A 15,526-nucleotide genomic window follows, 5' to 3' on the forward strand; every position below is an offset into this window, starting at 1 on the left:
AGCTGCTCAGTAAGAAACAAACGGCTTCAGGCCTGACTCGCGCAGCCAGAGGCCCTTCCCCAGGGAGCCCCAGTCACCGCCCAACCCATCCGCACCAGCACCCACACCCGAACGCAGGACGCCCGCCCCCCGGTAAGAATCCTGGCAAATAACAGATATTGACGAAATGGCCTGGCTTGCATACCATGCACACCCGGGAGACGCTAGGTTCACTGGGCAAGCGAAAACTAGGTCACAGAAGGAAAAGAGTGTCTTCAGCGAATCTTTGCGACACTGTCGTGTTTCGGTGGTTCCGTGCCGTAAAGAGAGGCCGGGAGCTGCCCCTAGCCGAGGCAGCAGCGGACGTGAGCGACAATGGCGGATATGGAGGATCTCTTCGGGAGCGACGCCGACAGCGAAGCTGAGCGTAAAGGTGGGTTCACTGGGCTTCGGAGGATGGGTAGGTGGCAGGCCTTCCGCTGTAGGAGCCGGACAACCTTGGAGGCTCCGGCGCCGCGGGCAAGAGGTGGCGGTTCCTTCACTCCTGCCTCAGCGCCCCCTGCACTCCCGGAGGTGCCATCCTCCTCCGGCGGGCGGGATGGAGAGTCAGACACAGTCAGCGCCTCGAGGCTCTGGGTGTCGGTGGAGTTGATGGTGCCTGGGAGCTTGTAGAGCGAAGTGGGCGCAGGGCAGTGGTGGAGGTGCAGGCGAGCCTGCGCAGAGCGGGTAGGAACGTTGGAGTCCTGTTCCGCCTTGCCTTGCACAGGCCAGCGCAGAGTAAGGACTGTTTGTGAATGAATGGAAATGAATGCAGGAATATGGGATGGGGTAGGCGAATTTACAGAGGGCCTCAGAATGCCCTCTTGAATGAAACCAGAGCATGGTGTGATAGGGTGCTTGAGATGTCTGGATGAGGGGTCTGGGACGGATAATGGGATGGGGTTACAGATAGATGTTTCACATTGGAGAGTATATGTTCTCTAAGAGCTTGTACAGAAACTACAGAATTTCCGGAGTCTGTGATGTTAGATTGGGGAGTGCATGGGGTCTGTGTGCGGAGAGGAGGAATGAAGGATTTGTTGATGAAATGAATGAATTAGTGTATGTGCATGGTGCATGGAAGTATTTCTGGCACAGGATTGTGGGTGTTTTTTTTAAAGTTTACTTTTTTAGACAGGATCTCACTTTGTTGTTCAGGTTGGCCTTGAACTTCTGGGCTCAGGCCATCCTTCTGCCTCAGCCTTCAAGTAATTGAGACTACGGGCACTTGAAATATGAATAGGAGCTATTTGAAGTGAGAAAGAACCCAAGACCAAGTTCAGAATTCTTGCAACCCTCTAGGCTCCAAGTAGTGTATCTGTGTACCTTTTTTCCTTAGTAAAATGCATTGTTCGGTGGTTCTTTTTTTTCCTCCTCTGTTTTCTCCAACTCCAATTTATTCATCATTTCTAGAGTATAGTGAAGGCAGCACTAGGTGGAGGTACAGAGAACTAAATTCTAGTGTGAAGGCTTTACAGGGATGGGTATCCAGGAGATGCTAGTCAGAATAAATATGGAAATATAGAGCTCCGTATACTAACTCTTGTTCCACTACCTTTGCTCATGTTTTCATTTTTTCCTCATTTTTACTTGTGTATATCCCATTCACCCTTCAAGGTACAGTTCTATGTGAACTCTCCCATGGCTAATTTCCATGAAGTTATGAATTAATTTGATAAGTATTGATCCCCTATTGTGTTCCAGCTGTTTTGCTAGATTTTGAGGGCACAATGAAAAGATGATCCCCTTACCTCCCAGCTTACATCAGTGCTTAATACGTAATTGATTAACTGGATGAGTAGAAACAATAGTTTCATAAGGTGTACCCTGCAGTGCTGTCGCATTGCAAACTCGGTGTTTAGGGAGGTGAGGAGTGGAGCTGGTTACGTCTCTGGGCTTCATGTTTTACCTTCTTGTAAGTCCATTGAGACTTTCTTCCAGAATTTACTTCCAAATCTGGTATGCTATCCTTGAAGATTGCTGTTGGTCCTGAAGAATGTATGGATATGATTCCTTTTATGCCTAGCATATTTCATTATCTCCCTGGTCTGTGGGAGTTGTGGAAAATAACTACATCCGATAACTCTTGTTTTTTTAGATGTCGCCCAGACTGGGGTGCAGTGACCCGATCTTGGCTCACTGCAAGCTCCACTTCCTGGGTTCATGCCATTCTCCTGCCTCAGCCTCCTGAGTAGCTGGGACTACAGGCGCTGGCCACCACGCCTGGCTAATTTTTTTTTTTTTTTTTTGTATTTTTAGTAGACACAGGGTTTCACCATGGTAGCCAGGATGGTCTCGATCTGACCTTGTGATCCGCCTGCCTCGGCCTCCCAGAGTGCTGGGATTACAGGCGTGAGCCACTGTGCCCAGACTACGTCCGATAACTCTTATTTTAACAATGAGTAGAACTTCTACCTAGGCCTAGCATGCTGCTTCCATGTATAAATATGCCAGTTCTTAATTTCTTTCAACAATGTTTTATAGTTTTCATTGTGTAAGTCCTGCACTTCTTAGGTTAAATTTATTACTAAGTATTTTATTCTACTGGATACTATTGGAAGTGGAATGGTTTTCTTTTTCTTTTATTTTTTGAGGAGTTTCGCTTGTTGCCCAGGCTGGAGTGCAATGGTGCGATCTCGGCTTACTGCAACCTCTGCCTCCCAGGTTCAAGCAGTTCTCCTGCCTCAGCCTTCCGAGTAGCTGGGATTACAGGCACCCACTACCACGCTCAGCTAATTTTTGTATTTTTAGTAGAGACGGAGTTTCTCCATGTTGGCCAGGCTGGTCTCAAACTCTTGACCGCAGGTGATCAGCCTGCCTCAGCCTCCCAGAGTGCTGGGATTACAGGCGTGAGCCACCGCGCCCGGCTGCAAGTGGAATGGTTTTCTTAATTTCATTTTGAATTATTTAATGCTAGTGTATGGAAATACAACTGATTTTTGTATGTTGATCTTATATTCTGCAACCTTGCTGAATGTATGAGCTGTAATCTTCTTTTTTGTGTGTGTGCGTGTATTCTTTAGGATTTTCTATATATAAGATCATGTTGGCTGGGTGCAATGGCTCACACCTGTAATCCCAGCACTTTGGGAGGCCAGGACAGGAAGACCATTTGAACCAGGAGTTCAAGGCTGCAGTGAGCTATGATTGTACCAGTACATTCCTGCCTGAGCAACAGAGCAAGACCCTGTCTCTTAAAAAAAATCTTGGGAGGTGGAGGCGGGTGGATCACTTGAGGTCAGGAGTTTGAGACCATCCTGGCCAACATGGCAAAATCCCGTCTCTAATAAAAAGACAAAAGTTAGCAAGGTGTGGTGGCACACGCCTGTCATCCCAGCTACTTGGGAGGTTGAGGTACAAGAATCACTTTAACCGGGGAGGCAGAGGTTGCAGTGAGCTGAGATCACACGACTACACTCCAGTCTGGGTGACAGAGGAAGACCCTGTCTCAAAAAAAAAAAAAAACGTATCTATGAAAGAGACAGTTTTACTTCCTTTCCAATTGGTATGCTTTTAATTTCTTTTTCTTGCCTAATTGCCACAGCTAGAACTTTGTGTAAAATGTTGAATAGGAGTGGTGACAGTAGACATCATTGTGTGGTCTCTGATCTTAGGAAGAAACCATCTAGGGTTTCACCGTTACATATGATGTTATCTGTGGGATTTTTGTTGTAGATGCTTTTGATCAGGTTGAGGAAGTTCACTCCTGTTCCTAGTTTGTTGAATGGCATCAAGAGAAGGTGTTGGATATCAGATGCTTTTTCTGTGTTGATGATCACATGATTTTTTCTTTGTTCTTTATATGGTGTTTCGCTTTGATTCATGTTTAGATGTTGAACTACCCTTGTAATACTAGGATAAATCCCACTTGGTCATGATGTATATTCTGTTTTTTTTTTTTTGTCTCTTTTTTTTGAGACAGGCTCTTGCTCTGTTGCCCAGGCTGGAGTGCAGTGGTGCAACCTCAGCTCACTGCACCCTCTACCTCCAAGACTCAAGCCATCCTCACACCTCAGCCTCCTGAGTAACTGGGACTACAGGCACATGCCACCACACCTGGCTAATTTTTGTAATTTTAGTGGAGGTGGGATGTTGCTATTTTGGCCACACTGGTCTTGAACTTCTGGGCTCAAGTGGTCTGCCCACCTCAGCCTCCCAAAGTGCTGGGATTACAGGTGTGAGCCACTGTGCCTGGCCTCAGCTATTATTTATTTAACAATTTTTTTCTGCCCATTTCTCTTCTTCTGAGACTCCATTATGCATACAATGGTATAACTTAAGGTGTCCCATAAGGTTTTTTTAGGTTCTGTTCATTTCTCTTTATTCTTTTTTCTTTCTGTTTCTCAGACTGGACAGTCAAATTGACGTATCTTCAACTTTACCGATTCTTTCTTTTTCCTGCTCAAATCTTTGGTTGAGCCCCTCTAGTGACTCTTTGATTTTAGTTATTGTATTTTTCCTTTCCTTTTCTTTTTTTTTTTTTGAGACAGAGTCTCATTCTGTTGCCCAGGCTGTAGTACAGTGGCACGATCTCCACTCACTGCATCTTCCGCCTCCAGGTTTCAAGTGATTCTCCTGTCTCAGCCTCCCGAGTAGTTGGGATTACAGGCGTGCACAACCACGCCCGGCTAATTTTTGTATTTTTAGTAGAGATGAGGTTTTGCCATGTTTGTCAGGCTGGTCTCGAACTCCTGACCTCAGGTGATCTGCCCACCTCGGCCTCCCAAAGTGCTGCAATTACAGGCGTGAGCCACTGCACCCAGCCTTAGAGAATGTTAGTTCTAACAGTGTTTTGCCAGTTTCTTTATTGCTTTTATGTTGGGATGGACCTTGGGACTGCCTTACTCTGCCTTTTTTTGCTGATGTTATCCTATGTTTATATGATCCCATAGATTCTGATTCTGGATCTGACTCAGATTCTGATCAAGAGAATGCTGCCTCTGGCAGTAATGCCTCTGGAAGTGAAAGTGACCAGGATGAAAGAGGTGATTCAGGACAACCAAGTAATAAGGAACTGTTTGGAGATGACAGTGAGGACGAGGGAGCTTCACATCATAGTGGTAGTGATAATCACTCTGAAAGATCAGACAATAGATCAGAAGCGTCTGAGCGTTCCGACCACGAGGACAATGACCCCTCAGATGTAGATCAGCACAGTGGATCAGAAGCCCCTAATGATGATGAAGACGAAGGACACAGATCTGATGGAGGGAGCCATCACTCAGAAGCAGAAGGCTCTGAAAAAGCACATTCAGATGATGAAAAATGGGGCAGAGAAGATAAAAGTGACCAGTCAGATGATGAAAAGATACAAAATTCTGATGATGAGGAGAGGGCACAAGGATCTGATGAAGATAAGCTGCAGAATTCTGACGATGATGAGAAAATGCACAACACAGATGATGAGGAGAGGCCTCAGCTTTCCGATGATGACAGACAGCAGCTATCTGAGGAGGAAAAGGCTAATTCTGATGATGAACGGCCGGTCACTTCTGATAATGATGATGAGAAACAGAATTCTGATGATGAAGAACAACCACAGCTGTCTGATGAGGAGAAAATGCAAAATTCTGATGATGAAAGGCCACAGGCCTCAGATGAAGAACACAGGCATTCAGATGATGAAGAGGAACAGGACCATAAATCAGGTAATACATTTATGAGAACCAGAATGGCTCAGAAAGCAGCATTCAGCTACAGCAGGGACCCGTTTAGTCTTCTTTCATTCCCATCTTTGTTACCCTGTTTTTTCTCTTCTGTCCCTCCCTTTCAAACTTCTAACTCTAGAATACATTTTGCTTCTTTTAAATCTTTCTAATCTACTTATTCTTTCTTACTGCTTTCCCTTCCATTTGTTCATTGATGGGTCTGGGGAAAAACAATTTAAAGAGGACTTAAAATTGAGTCTTAGAGAGCGGGATATGGTGTAAGAAGAGCTACATAATGGGTTAAGTTGGTTCCATTTCTGTGGATAACTGAAGAGCATGCCTCATGTGAGAGAACAGATTAGCCTGGGGAAGAAACAATCCCATTGAAATGTCCCCACAGAGCAGCTGTACTGAGATGTGGGCACCATTGCTGCCGTTCAGCTTTTTGAGATCCAAAATTTGATCATCCAGAGATGGTCAAGCTGTAAGGAGTTTACTCAAACTAGTCAAATTTACAAGATATTAATATATAAAATCGAATTGCAAAATTGTTTCAAGAGGCTCAGTTATTTCTCCCTTATCATTATATGTTTCCCCAGGGGCAAATCTACAGTGGATACCACATTATAATAATCAGGAGGTTGCCTGGGGAGTATAATATGTAGAAAGTGCAAACATGGCTGGGTGATCTTAGTGGACAGTGTCACTGAGCCAGGACAGATTGACGTGCGTATCCTCACCCTGCAGAGACGAGCTAGGATTAGAGCACTCATTCCCTAAAGACTACAGGGGGCATACACCTGAACTTTGGTTCCTGGACCCTGCTTTTATCATTGCCATTTAGACTATTCTGCTCAAGTTAGCACATTCTTCATATAGAATGTATAAAAAATTAGAGATCATATTTCTTTGTATTATATAAAAGTTACCTTGAGTTGAAGTCTTCCTGAAGTGATACCTGGATTGCTTCATTTCCATAGGTGATTGATTATATTAATTATAATTTGGTCCTATCTTCTTAGCTTAAATAGCATCTAACACACACCTCACAGGACAGCATTCGGAAACCACATCTTGGTGTTATTAGAAGAGGAGGGCAGCATATTTCCAGAGATGAATATAGATCTGTGTAGACTATGGTACTGCAGTAAGTTTTGAATAACTAATTCAGAGTAGAGGCTTTTTTTTTTTTTTAAATTAAGTTCTAGGGTACATGTGCACAACGTGCAGGTTTGTTACATATGTATACATGTGCCATGTTGGTGTGCTGCACCCATTAACTCGTCATTTACATTAGGTACATCTCCTAATGCTATCCCTCCCCCAGCCCCCAACCCCCCGACAGGCCCTGGTGTGTGATGTTCCCCACCATGTGTCCAAGTGTTCTCATTGTTCAATTCCCACCTATGAGTGAGAACATATGGTGTTTAGTTTTCTGTCCTTGTGATAGTTTGCTCAGAATGATGGTTTCCAGCTTCATCCATGTCCCTCATGTCCCTGCAAAGGACATGAACTCATCCTTTTTTTTTTCCTTTGAGACGGAGTCTTGCTCTGTCGCCCAGCCTAGCCTGGAGTGCAGTGGCGCGATCTCGGCTCACTGCAAGCTCCGCCTCCCAGGTTCATGCCATTCTTCTGCCTCAGCCTCCAGAGTAGCTAGGACTACAGGCACCCACCACCATGCCCGGCTAATTTTTTGTGTTTTTAGTAGAGATGGGGTTTCACCATGTTAGCCGGGATGGTCTCGATCTCCTGACCTCATGGTCCACCTGCCTCGGCCTCTCACAGTGCTGGGATTACAGGCGTGAGCCACCACGCCCGGTCACTCATCCTTTTTTTTTTGAGACGGAGTCTCTGTCACCCAGGCTAGAGTGCAGTGGCACAATCTTAGCTCACTGCAACCTCCACCTCCTGGGTTCAAGCAATTCTTCTGCCTCAGCCTCCTGAGTAGCTGGGATTACAAGCATGTACCACCACACCCAGCTAATTTTTGTATTTGTAGTAGAGAGGAGGTTTCACCTCCTGATATTTTGATTCATCCAGTTGGTTACATGTATCAGTAGTTCATGTTGGTCTGGTTGGTCTCAAACTCCTGACCTCAGGTGATCTGCCCACCTTGGCCTCCCAAAGTGCTGGGATTACAGGCAAGAGCCACCATGCCCGGCCAAAAGTAGGGTGGTTTTTACTGTTATCAGAAAGAATCTTTAAGGCTCATGTATTACATCCCAAATACTAGCAGACTAAGTCAAGGGCAGGGTCATAGTAGAGAACCTTGTAGCTGGTCATCCTGCTTATCTCTTACTAGTTCAACAGTGGTTCCATTGATTTTTGTGAAGTTTTTACGTAAACAATTGGACTTTCTAGAAATAATGATATATATGTCAGTTACTTTCTAATATTTTTACCTTTTTTTCTCTGAAATTTGTCTTATGTAAATTTGATAATAAGTTTTAGTGCTACTTTTCTCATTTCTACCAAGTTTTTCTATTTGCAGAAGCCAGTATTTATTTATTTATTTATTTGAGACAGTCTCACTCTGTCGCACAGGCTGGAGTGCAGTGGTGAGATGTTGGCTCACTGCAACGTCCGTCTCCCACGTTCAAGCGATTCTCCTGCCTCAGCCTCCTGAGTAGCTGGGACTACAGATGCACGCCACCACACCCGGCTAATTTTTGTATTTGTAGTAGAGATGGGTTTCACCATGTTGGCCAGGCTGGTCTTGAATTCCTGACCTCAAGTGATCCACCCACCTCGGCTTCCCAAATTGTTGGGATTACAGGAGTGAGCCACCACGCCTGGCGCCAGTATTTATTTTAAGAATTCTATTTTTTAAATTAACACACACTAGAGTTGATTTTTTTTTTTGGCGGGGGGTTCTGCATGTACTGCTCTATTCATGTTAACATATCTATAGATTTGTATAACCACCATCACAATTAGGATACAGAATAGATATTACCCTGAAAAACTCCCTTATGCTATCTGTTTTGAGTCACATCTCTCTGCTATCCCTAAACCCTGGCACCTACTGGTGTCTTTGCTGTCACTATACTTTTGGCTTTTTGAAAATGTCATATAAATAGAGTCATACAGTAAATATGGAGTCTTTCAGATTGGCTTCTTTAACTTGGCATATAGCATTTTTGATTCATCCAGTTGGTTACATGTATCAGTAGTTCATTCCTGTTAATTGCTGAGTAGTAGTCCATTGTATGGGTGTATCACAATTTGTTTATCTCCAATATTGCTTTTAAAACACAAAATTCAACTAAGGCGACTGATTATGCAGAACTTCTAATTCTACCTTTAATAGAATCTGCAAGAGGCAGTGATAGTGAAGATGAAGTTTTACGAATGAAACGCAAGAATGCAATTGCATCTGATTCAGAAGCGGATAGCGACACTGAGGTGCCAAAAGGTACCCCTATTATTATTATTTTATATATATATATATGTATATTTCCATACCTTTCTGCATTTAACTGTAGTGCATTTTTTTTTTTTTTTTTTTTTTTTTTTTTGGAGACGGAGTCTCGCTCTGTCGCCCAGGCTGGAGTGCAGTGGCTGGATCTCAGCTCACTGCAAGCTCCACCTCCCGGGTTTACGCCATTCTCCTGCCTCAGTCTCCCGAGTAGCTGGGACTATAGGCGCCCGCCACATTGCCCGGCTAGTTTTTTGTATTTTTAGTAGAGATGGGGTTTCACCGTGTTAGCCAGGATGGTCTCGATCTCCTGACCTCGTGATCCGCCCGTCTCGGCCTCCCAAAGTGCTGGGATTACAGGCTTGAGCCACCGCGCCCGGCCACTGTAGTGCATTTCTAACCCTGAGTGTATTTATCCCAGATCGCAAGACCCACAGAAAAGAGTGTGGATACACTCAGTGTACTCAGAGAAGTTATATAGCTATGAGAAGCTGCTCATGCTTAATTAGTTGAATAAGAACCTGCTTCTTTGTAGTTTTGTTGTTTTTTTTTTTTTTCCGAGACAGGGTCTCGCTCTGTCACCCAAGCTGGAGTGCAGTGGCGCAAGCTCAGCTTATTGTAACTGCTGCCTCCTGGGTTCATGCAATTCTTCTCCCTCAGCCTCCTGAGTAGCTGGAATTACAGGAATGTACCACCATGCCTGGCTAAATTTTTTGTATTTTTAGTAGAGATGGGGTTTCACTATGTTGGCCAGGTTGGTCTCGAACTCCTGATCTCAAGTGTTCCGCCCACCTCAGCCTCCCAAAGTGCTGGGATTACAGGTGTGAATCACTGCGCCCAGTCCGTTTATAGTTAGAGTGAATTCATTATTAGGGGGCTGGCCTTCTTATTGGGGTGGAGGTTACAATGTCCATTCTTAAGTTTGAATAATGACAGTCTCAGTGTTTTGTTCCTAAGTTCTTAACAGATGAAGAAACTGATTCTTTGAGCTGTGAGTTAGATGAAGAGCTCATAAAAACCCAGTGTTGGCCAGGTACGGTGGCTCACGCCTATAATCCCAGCACTTTGGGAGGCCAAGGTGGGTGGATCACTTGAGGCCAGGAGTTCAAGACCAGCCTGGCCAAGATGGTGAAACCCTGTCTGTACTAAAAATACAGAACATTAGCGGGGCAAGGTGGTATGCATCTGTAGTCCCAGCTACTCGGGAGGCTGAGGCACGAGAATCGCTTGTACTTGAGAGGCGGAGGTTGCAGTGAGCCGAGGTCACACCACTATACTCCAGCCTGAGCAACAAGAGTGAGACTCTTGTCTCAAAACAACAGCAACAGCACCACCTACCACCACCACTACCACCACCACCACCTGGTATTATAAGTTGGAAGGATGAAAGTAGTTCTACCAGCCAGGTGTGGCAGCTTCCTTTTTCCTGCTTCAGCCTCCCAAGTAGCTGGGATTACAGGCACCCATCACCATGCCCAGCTAATTTTTGTATTTTTAGTAGAGACAGGGTTTCTTTTTTTTTTTTTTTTTTGAGACGGAGTCTCGCTCTGTCGCCCAGGCTGGAGTGCAGTGGCGCGATCTCGGCTCACTGCAAGCTCCGCCTCCCAGGTTCCCGCCATTCTCCCGCTTCAGCCTCCGAGTAGCTGGGACTACAGGCACCCGCCACCGCGCCCGGCTAGTTTTTTGTATTTTTAGTAGAGACGGGGTTTCACCGTGTTAGCCAGGAGGGTCTCAATCTCCTGACCTCGTGATCCGCCCGCCTCGGCCTCCCAAAGTGCTGGGATTACAGGCTTGAGCCACCGCGCCCGGCCTGAGACGGGGTTTCACCGTGTTGGTCAGGCTAGTCTCAAACTCCTGACCTCAAGTGATCCACCCGCCTTGGCCTCCCAAAGTGCTAGGATTACAGGTGTGAACCACTGTGCCTGGACTGTAATTTTGAATCTGGGATAGACGTATGGAAAATAGGTGTCTGTGGAGTGCTTCAGCCCCAACTTTGAGCATCTAGACTGTAGGAAACATTTGGGCTCCTGGGGAATAAAGGAAGGTGGGAGAACAAGGATGGTGAAAATGAAAGGAGAAATAAGTGCCTCCTGTGCAGCTTGCCTTTCACTAGATTTGCCCCCTTCCCTTTCCCCACACTGTCTGGTTGGGTCTTTTGAGAGCCAGGCTCAGCATTATGTTTTGGGTGGTTTTCTGATGGTGGTCCAGAAACCTTGGGAATGTGCTGAAATGATGAGCTGTGAAGAACCTTAGTTACAGAGAGTAACACTAATGCCTTTTTCCTTCTGCATTGAAGATAATGGTGGAACCATGGATCTATTTGGAGGTGCAGATGATATCTCTTCAGGGAGTGATGGAGAAGACAAACCACCTACTCCAGGACAGCCTATTGTAAGTCAATTACTAACATGAACTTATTCAAGGCCAAGTATAAAGTTTCAAAGGTGAAGAGTCTCCTTTATTCTAAGAAAGGAAGTTGATAACTGAATTCTAGTACAAAAATACAATGAACAGATGACTTTCTTCATTATGTAGGGAACTCCTGGTTATAAGGGGAATGGACATAATTGCCAAACGTGAGGTTGGTGTCATGCCTTAGGGGACTGAACTGTGAGGACTTCTGATTTGAGAACCATTGACTTGAATGTTTTTCTTGCTCATGCCAAGAAGTGTCTGCTGTGTTGATAATCTTCTCTGGTTTTAATTGATAGAGTGACTTCATATTAAAGTGTTAATTTCACACTTTTGTTGATGAGTATTTGGAAGATAGATTTATCATAAAGGAGATAGTTTCTTGAACTGAGGTATCCAAATTGATCTTGTTTCCCATTTTGTGTGTGGGTGGGTTCGGATGGGGACTGGGGGCTTCTTTAGTCCTAAAGTGATATCTAATTGTGTTTCTTGCACCCCAGAGTAATTAAAGTGTGGAGGTTGAAGGAAGCCATTTCTAAGGTCCCATCAAGCTCTAAACTTCTGATTCTTTCACTAGGATGAAAATGGATTGCCTCAGGATCAACAGGAAGAGGAGCCAATTCCTGAGACCAGAATAGAAGTAGAAATACCCAAAGTAAACACTGATTTAGGAAATGACTTATATTTTGTTAAATTGCCCAACTTTCTCAGTGTAGAGCCCAGGTAAGGAAATCAATTAAAATTTTTTCAGGATGTTGAATAGAAATACATAGAATGTTTATTTTTCTTATTTCGCATTGAGTTTACAAATCACAAAAATGGAAAATTGATCATGTATCTCTGAAAAAATTAGTCAAGCACATCCTGAGATAGAAAAAATATGTATTGGTAGGGGAGGCTTTTAATGCTATAACTGTTTTGAGCAGTTTGATACTTTCTTATGAATTAACAGACACCACAGGTCTTCAAGATATTTTTTTAAGTAGTACAACCTTGAAAAGGCTGAAATTGAAAGTGATGAAATTTGCTAGAGAAATGCCAGTGTTCATTGTAGCAACTAATGTTAGTCTAGAAAAGGTGATGATTTTGGACAATTAGACAGTGTTTGATGGGTATTATTTACTAAGTTTATTCAAACTCTTGTGCTTTAAAAATTTTTTTTTCCACAGGCACGATGATGTGGAAAACTAGAGCATATGTTGCCTATTCTTTGGCAGAATTACATAAGAAGAAGAAAGGATATTTTGAATATTTACCCTTACTTGTACTTTATTTCAAGCAATATGTATTAACAACAAGTTTTAAGAAGTAAAATTATTGGCTGGGCATGGTGATTCACGCCTGTAATCCCAGCACTTTGGGAGGCCAAGGTGGGTGGATCACCTGAGGTCGGGAGTTTGAGACCAGCCTGACCAACATGGAGAAACACCCTGTCTCTACTAAAAGTACAAAATTAGCCAGGCATGGTGGCACATTCCTGTAATCCCAGCTACTCGGGAGGCTGAGGCAGGAGAATCGCTTGAACCCGGGAGGTGGAGGTTGCAGTGAGCCGAGATCGTGCCATTGCACTCCAGCCTGGGCAACAAGAGCAAAACTCATCTCCAAAAAAAGAAAAAAGTAAAATTACTACTTCCTTGAAGTTAAGCATGAAGATATTGATCATTATGATTTTTTAAATTATATTATGATTTTTTGATATAATGGTGTTTATTAATAGAGATGTTATTACATAACAGTAATATTCTTTATAAAATATGATTAATAGTTTATTTGGAAAACAATTTGTAGACCTTTTGATCCTCAGTATTATGAAGATGAATTTGAAGATGAAGAAATGCTGGATGAAGAAGGTAGAACCAGGTTAAAATTAAAGGTACCATTTCATGCTTTTTCCTTTTATAAAGTAAAACCTGGAGAACTAACTTGAAACTTGAGCTTTTGAAAGTGATTTTTTTAGGCCGGGCACGGTGGCTCAAGCTTGTAATCCCAGCACTTTGGAAGGCCGAGGTGGGCGGATTACAAGGTCAGGAGATTGAGACCATCCTGGCTAACACGATGAAACCCCGTCTCTACTAAAAATCCAAAAGATTAGCCGGGCATGGTGGCGGGTGCCTGTGCTACTCGGGAGGCTGAGGCAGGAGAATGGTGTGAACCTGGGAGGCGGAGCTTCCAGTGAGCCGAAATCCAGCCACTGCATTCCACCCTGGGAGATAGCGAGACTCCGTCTCAAAAAAAAAAAAAAGAAAGTGATTTTTTCACCTAACACTTCACTATATGGCTGTGTTCTTTTGATTGCTTTTGTTGACTATTAGGAGAAAATTTTATTGTACTAAATTCCCATTAATGCTTCTCTTTGATACCTCATACCATCTGGTCACACTATCCAAGGAGGGCCTCTAATCTTTTAAGTAAGGAGGCTGTAGGTTGAGTAGAAGTTTCATCTTTTTATTTTGAGATACGGTCTTGCTCTGTCATTCAGGCTGGATTACAGCGGTACAAACACAGCCCTTGGCAGCCTCAGTGTCCTGGGTTCAAGTGATCTTCCCATCTCAGCCTCCTGAGTAGCTGGGACTACAGAAAACATGCCACCATGCCCAGCTTTTTTTTTTTTTTTTTTTCCCGTAGAGATGAGGTCTTAGCTGTGTTGCCCAGGTTTATCTTGAACTTCTGAGCTCAAGTGATCCTCCCGCCTTGACCTCCCAAATTGTTGGGATTACAGGTGTGATCGCTACTGCACTTGGCCAAGTAGACATTTTAGAATTGAGTTGTACAAGGGAACAAGGGGTGGTTGAATGCATGATACTGAAACCGGAATTATGCATTTTCAGTTCTTAAATCTGAAGGATTTTCCATAAATTTCTTATTTTCCAGTGGGTATATATATATTTTTTGAGATGGAGTCTCGCTCTGTCACCCAGGCTAGAGTGCAATGGCACAATCTCGGCTCACTGCAACCTCTGCCTCCTGGGTTCAAGTGATTCTCCTGCCTCAGCCTCCCAAGTAGCTGAGATTACAGGTGCGCACCACCATGCCCAGCTAATTTTTGTATTTTTAGTAGAGATGGGGTTTCACGATGTTGGCCAGGTTGGTCTTGAACTCCTGACCTCAGGTGATCCACCCACCTCGGCCTCCCAAAGTGCTGGGATTACAGGTGTGAGCCACCACACCTGGCCTTGGCACCTTAAATAGTATTAAATTGTTAGAAAGGGATAGTCTGGCATTTTTTAGGCGCTGAATTTTTATATTTTTAATAGTACCATCTCTTCAATGTGGTGGATTAACAACTACCTAAACAACCTTGGTATAAGATGGTTTCTATCCAAAAACTTTTCAGTAGACTTCACTACTCCTCTTAATAGAAATGCAAATCAAATAAAATTGAGATAAACAGATGCCAATAATTTGTTCAAGTTCACACAGTCAACAGATATAGTGCTTACACTGTTTTTTTGTTTTTCCTGTCCTCCCTCCACCACCCATCTACTCATCTCTGTTTATTAGCCCATCCGTTTATATGATTTCCTTGAGACATGTGGATGTATTGATTTAGGCTTGTATCAATATATCTATTATATTTTTAGACCATGTGATACCAGATGCTAGTATGGGTATCAAACTTCGTAAATAAGGTTGGACATGATGCCTCATACCTGTAATCCCAGTACCTTGGGAGGCCGAGGTGAGAAGACTGGCCCAGGAGTTTGAGACCAGCCTGAGCAACAGAGAAAGACCTTGTTTTTATTAAAAATTTAAAAAATTAGCCGGCAGAGATGGTGCGTGCCTGTAGTCACAGCTACTCCAGGAGGCTGAGGTGGGAGGATTGCTAGAGCCCAGGAGTTTGAGGCTGCAGTGAGCTGTGATTGTGCCATTGCACTCCAGCCTGTGTGGCACAGCAAGACCCTGTCTCCCAAAAAAAAAAAATTTATAAATATGTATTTCACCCTAAAATTTCAGTGCATCAGACTATAAAATGTTGATGTTTAACATAAACTATTGTCTTAAAACCTTGGTGTATGACAGAAAATAACCC

The 15,526-nt window shown here is 43.8% G+C and overlaps 1 protein-coding gene across 3 annotated transcripts in view; it reads left to right on the forward strand.

Moving 5' to 3' along the window:
• Positions 1-242: 242 nt before the first annotated feature.
• LEO1 (LEO1 homolog, Paf1/RNA polymerase II complex component) overlaps positions 243-15,526 on the forward strand; it is a 34,352-nt gene continuing 19,068 nt past the window's right edge. For 2 of the 3 annotated variants that reach the window (XM_033190104.1, XM_033190103.1), the window contains exons 1-6: positions 299-412; positions 4,911-5,666; positions 8,977-9,081; positions 11,381-11,475; positions 12,074-12,219; positions 13,285-13,369. In XM_033190104.1, coding sequence (XP_033045995.1) covers positions 355-412; positions 4,911-5,666; positions 8,977-9,081; positions 11,381-11,475; positions 12,074-12,219; positions 13,285-13,369 — 1,245 coding nt within the window. In that variant the 5' untranslated portion in view covers positions 299-354. Of the gene's footprint in view, positions 413-4,910; positions 5,667-8,976; positions 9,082-11,380; positions 11,476-12,073; positions 12,220-13,284; positions 13,370-15,526 lie in introns of all 3 variants that reach the window. The other variant, XM_033190102.1, reaches the window with a different exon arrangement.

Source organism: Trachypithecus francoisi, unplaced genomic scaffold, assembly GCF_009764315.1.
Source record: "Trachypithecus francoisi isolate TF-2019V2 unplaced genomic scaffold, Tfra_2.0 Lachesis_group3, whole genome shotgun sequence".
Taxonomy (NCBI): Eukaryota; Metazoa; Chordata; class Mammalia; order Primates; family Cercopithecidae; genus Trachypithecus; species Trachypithecus francoisi.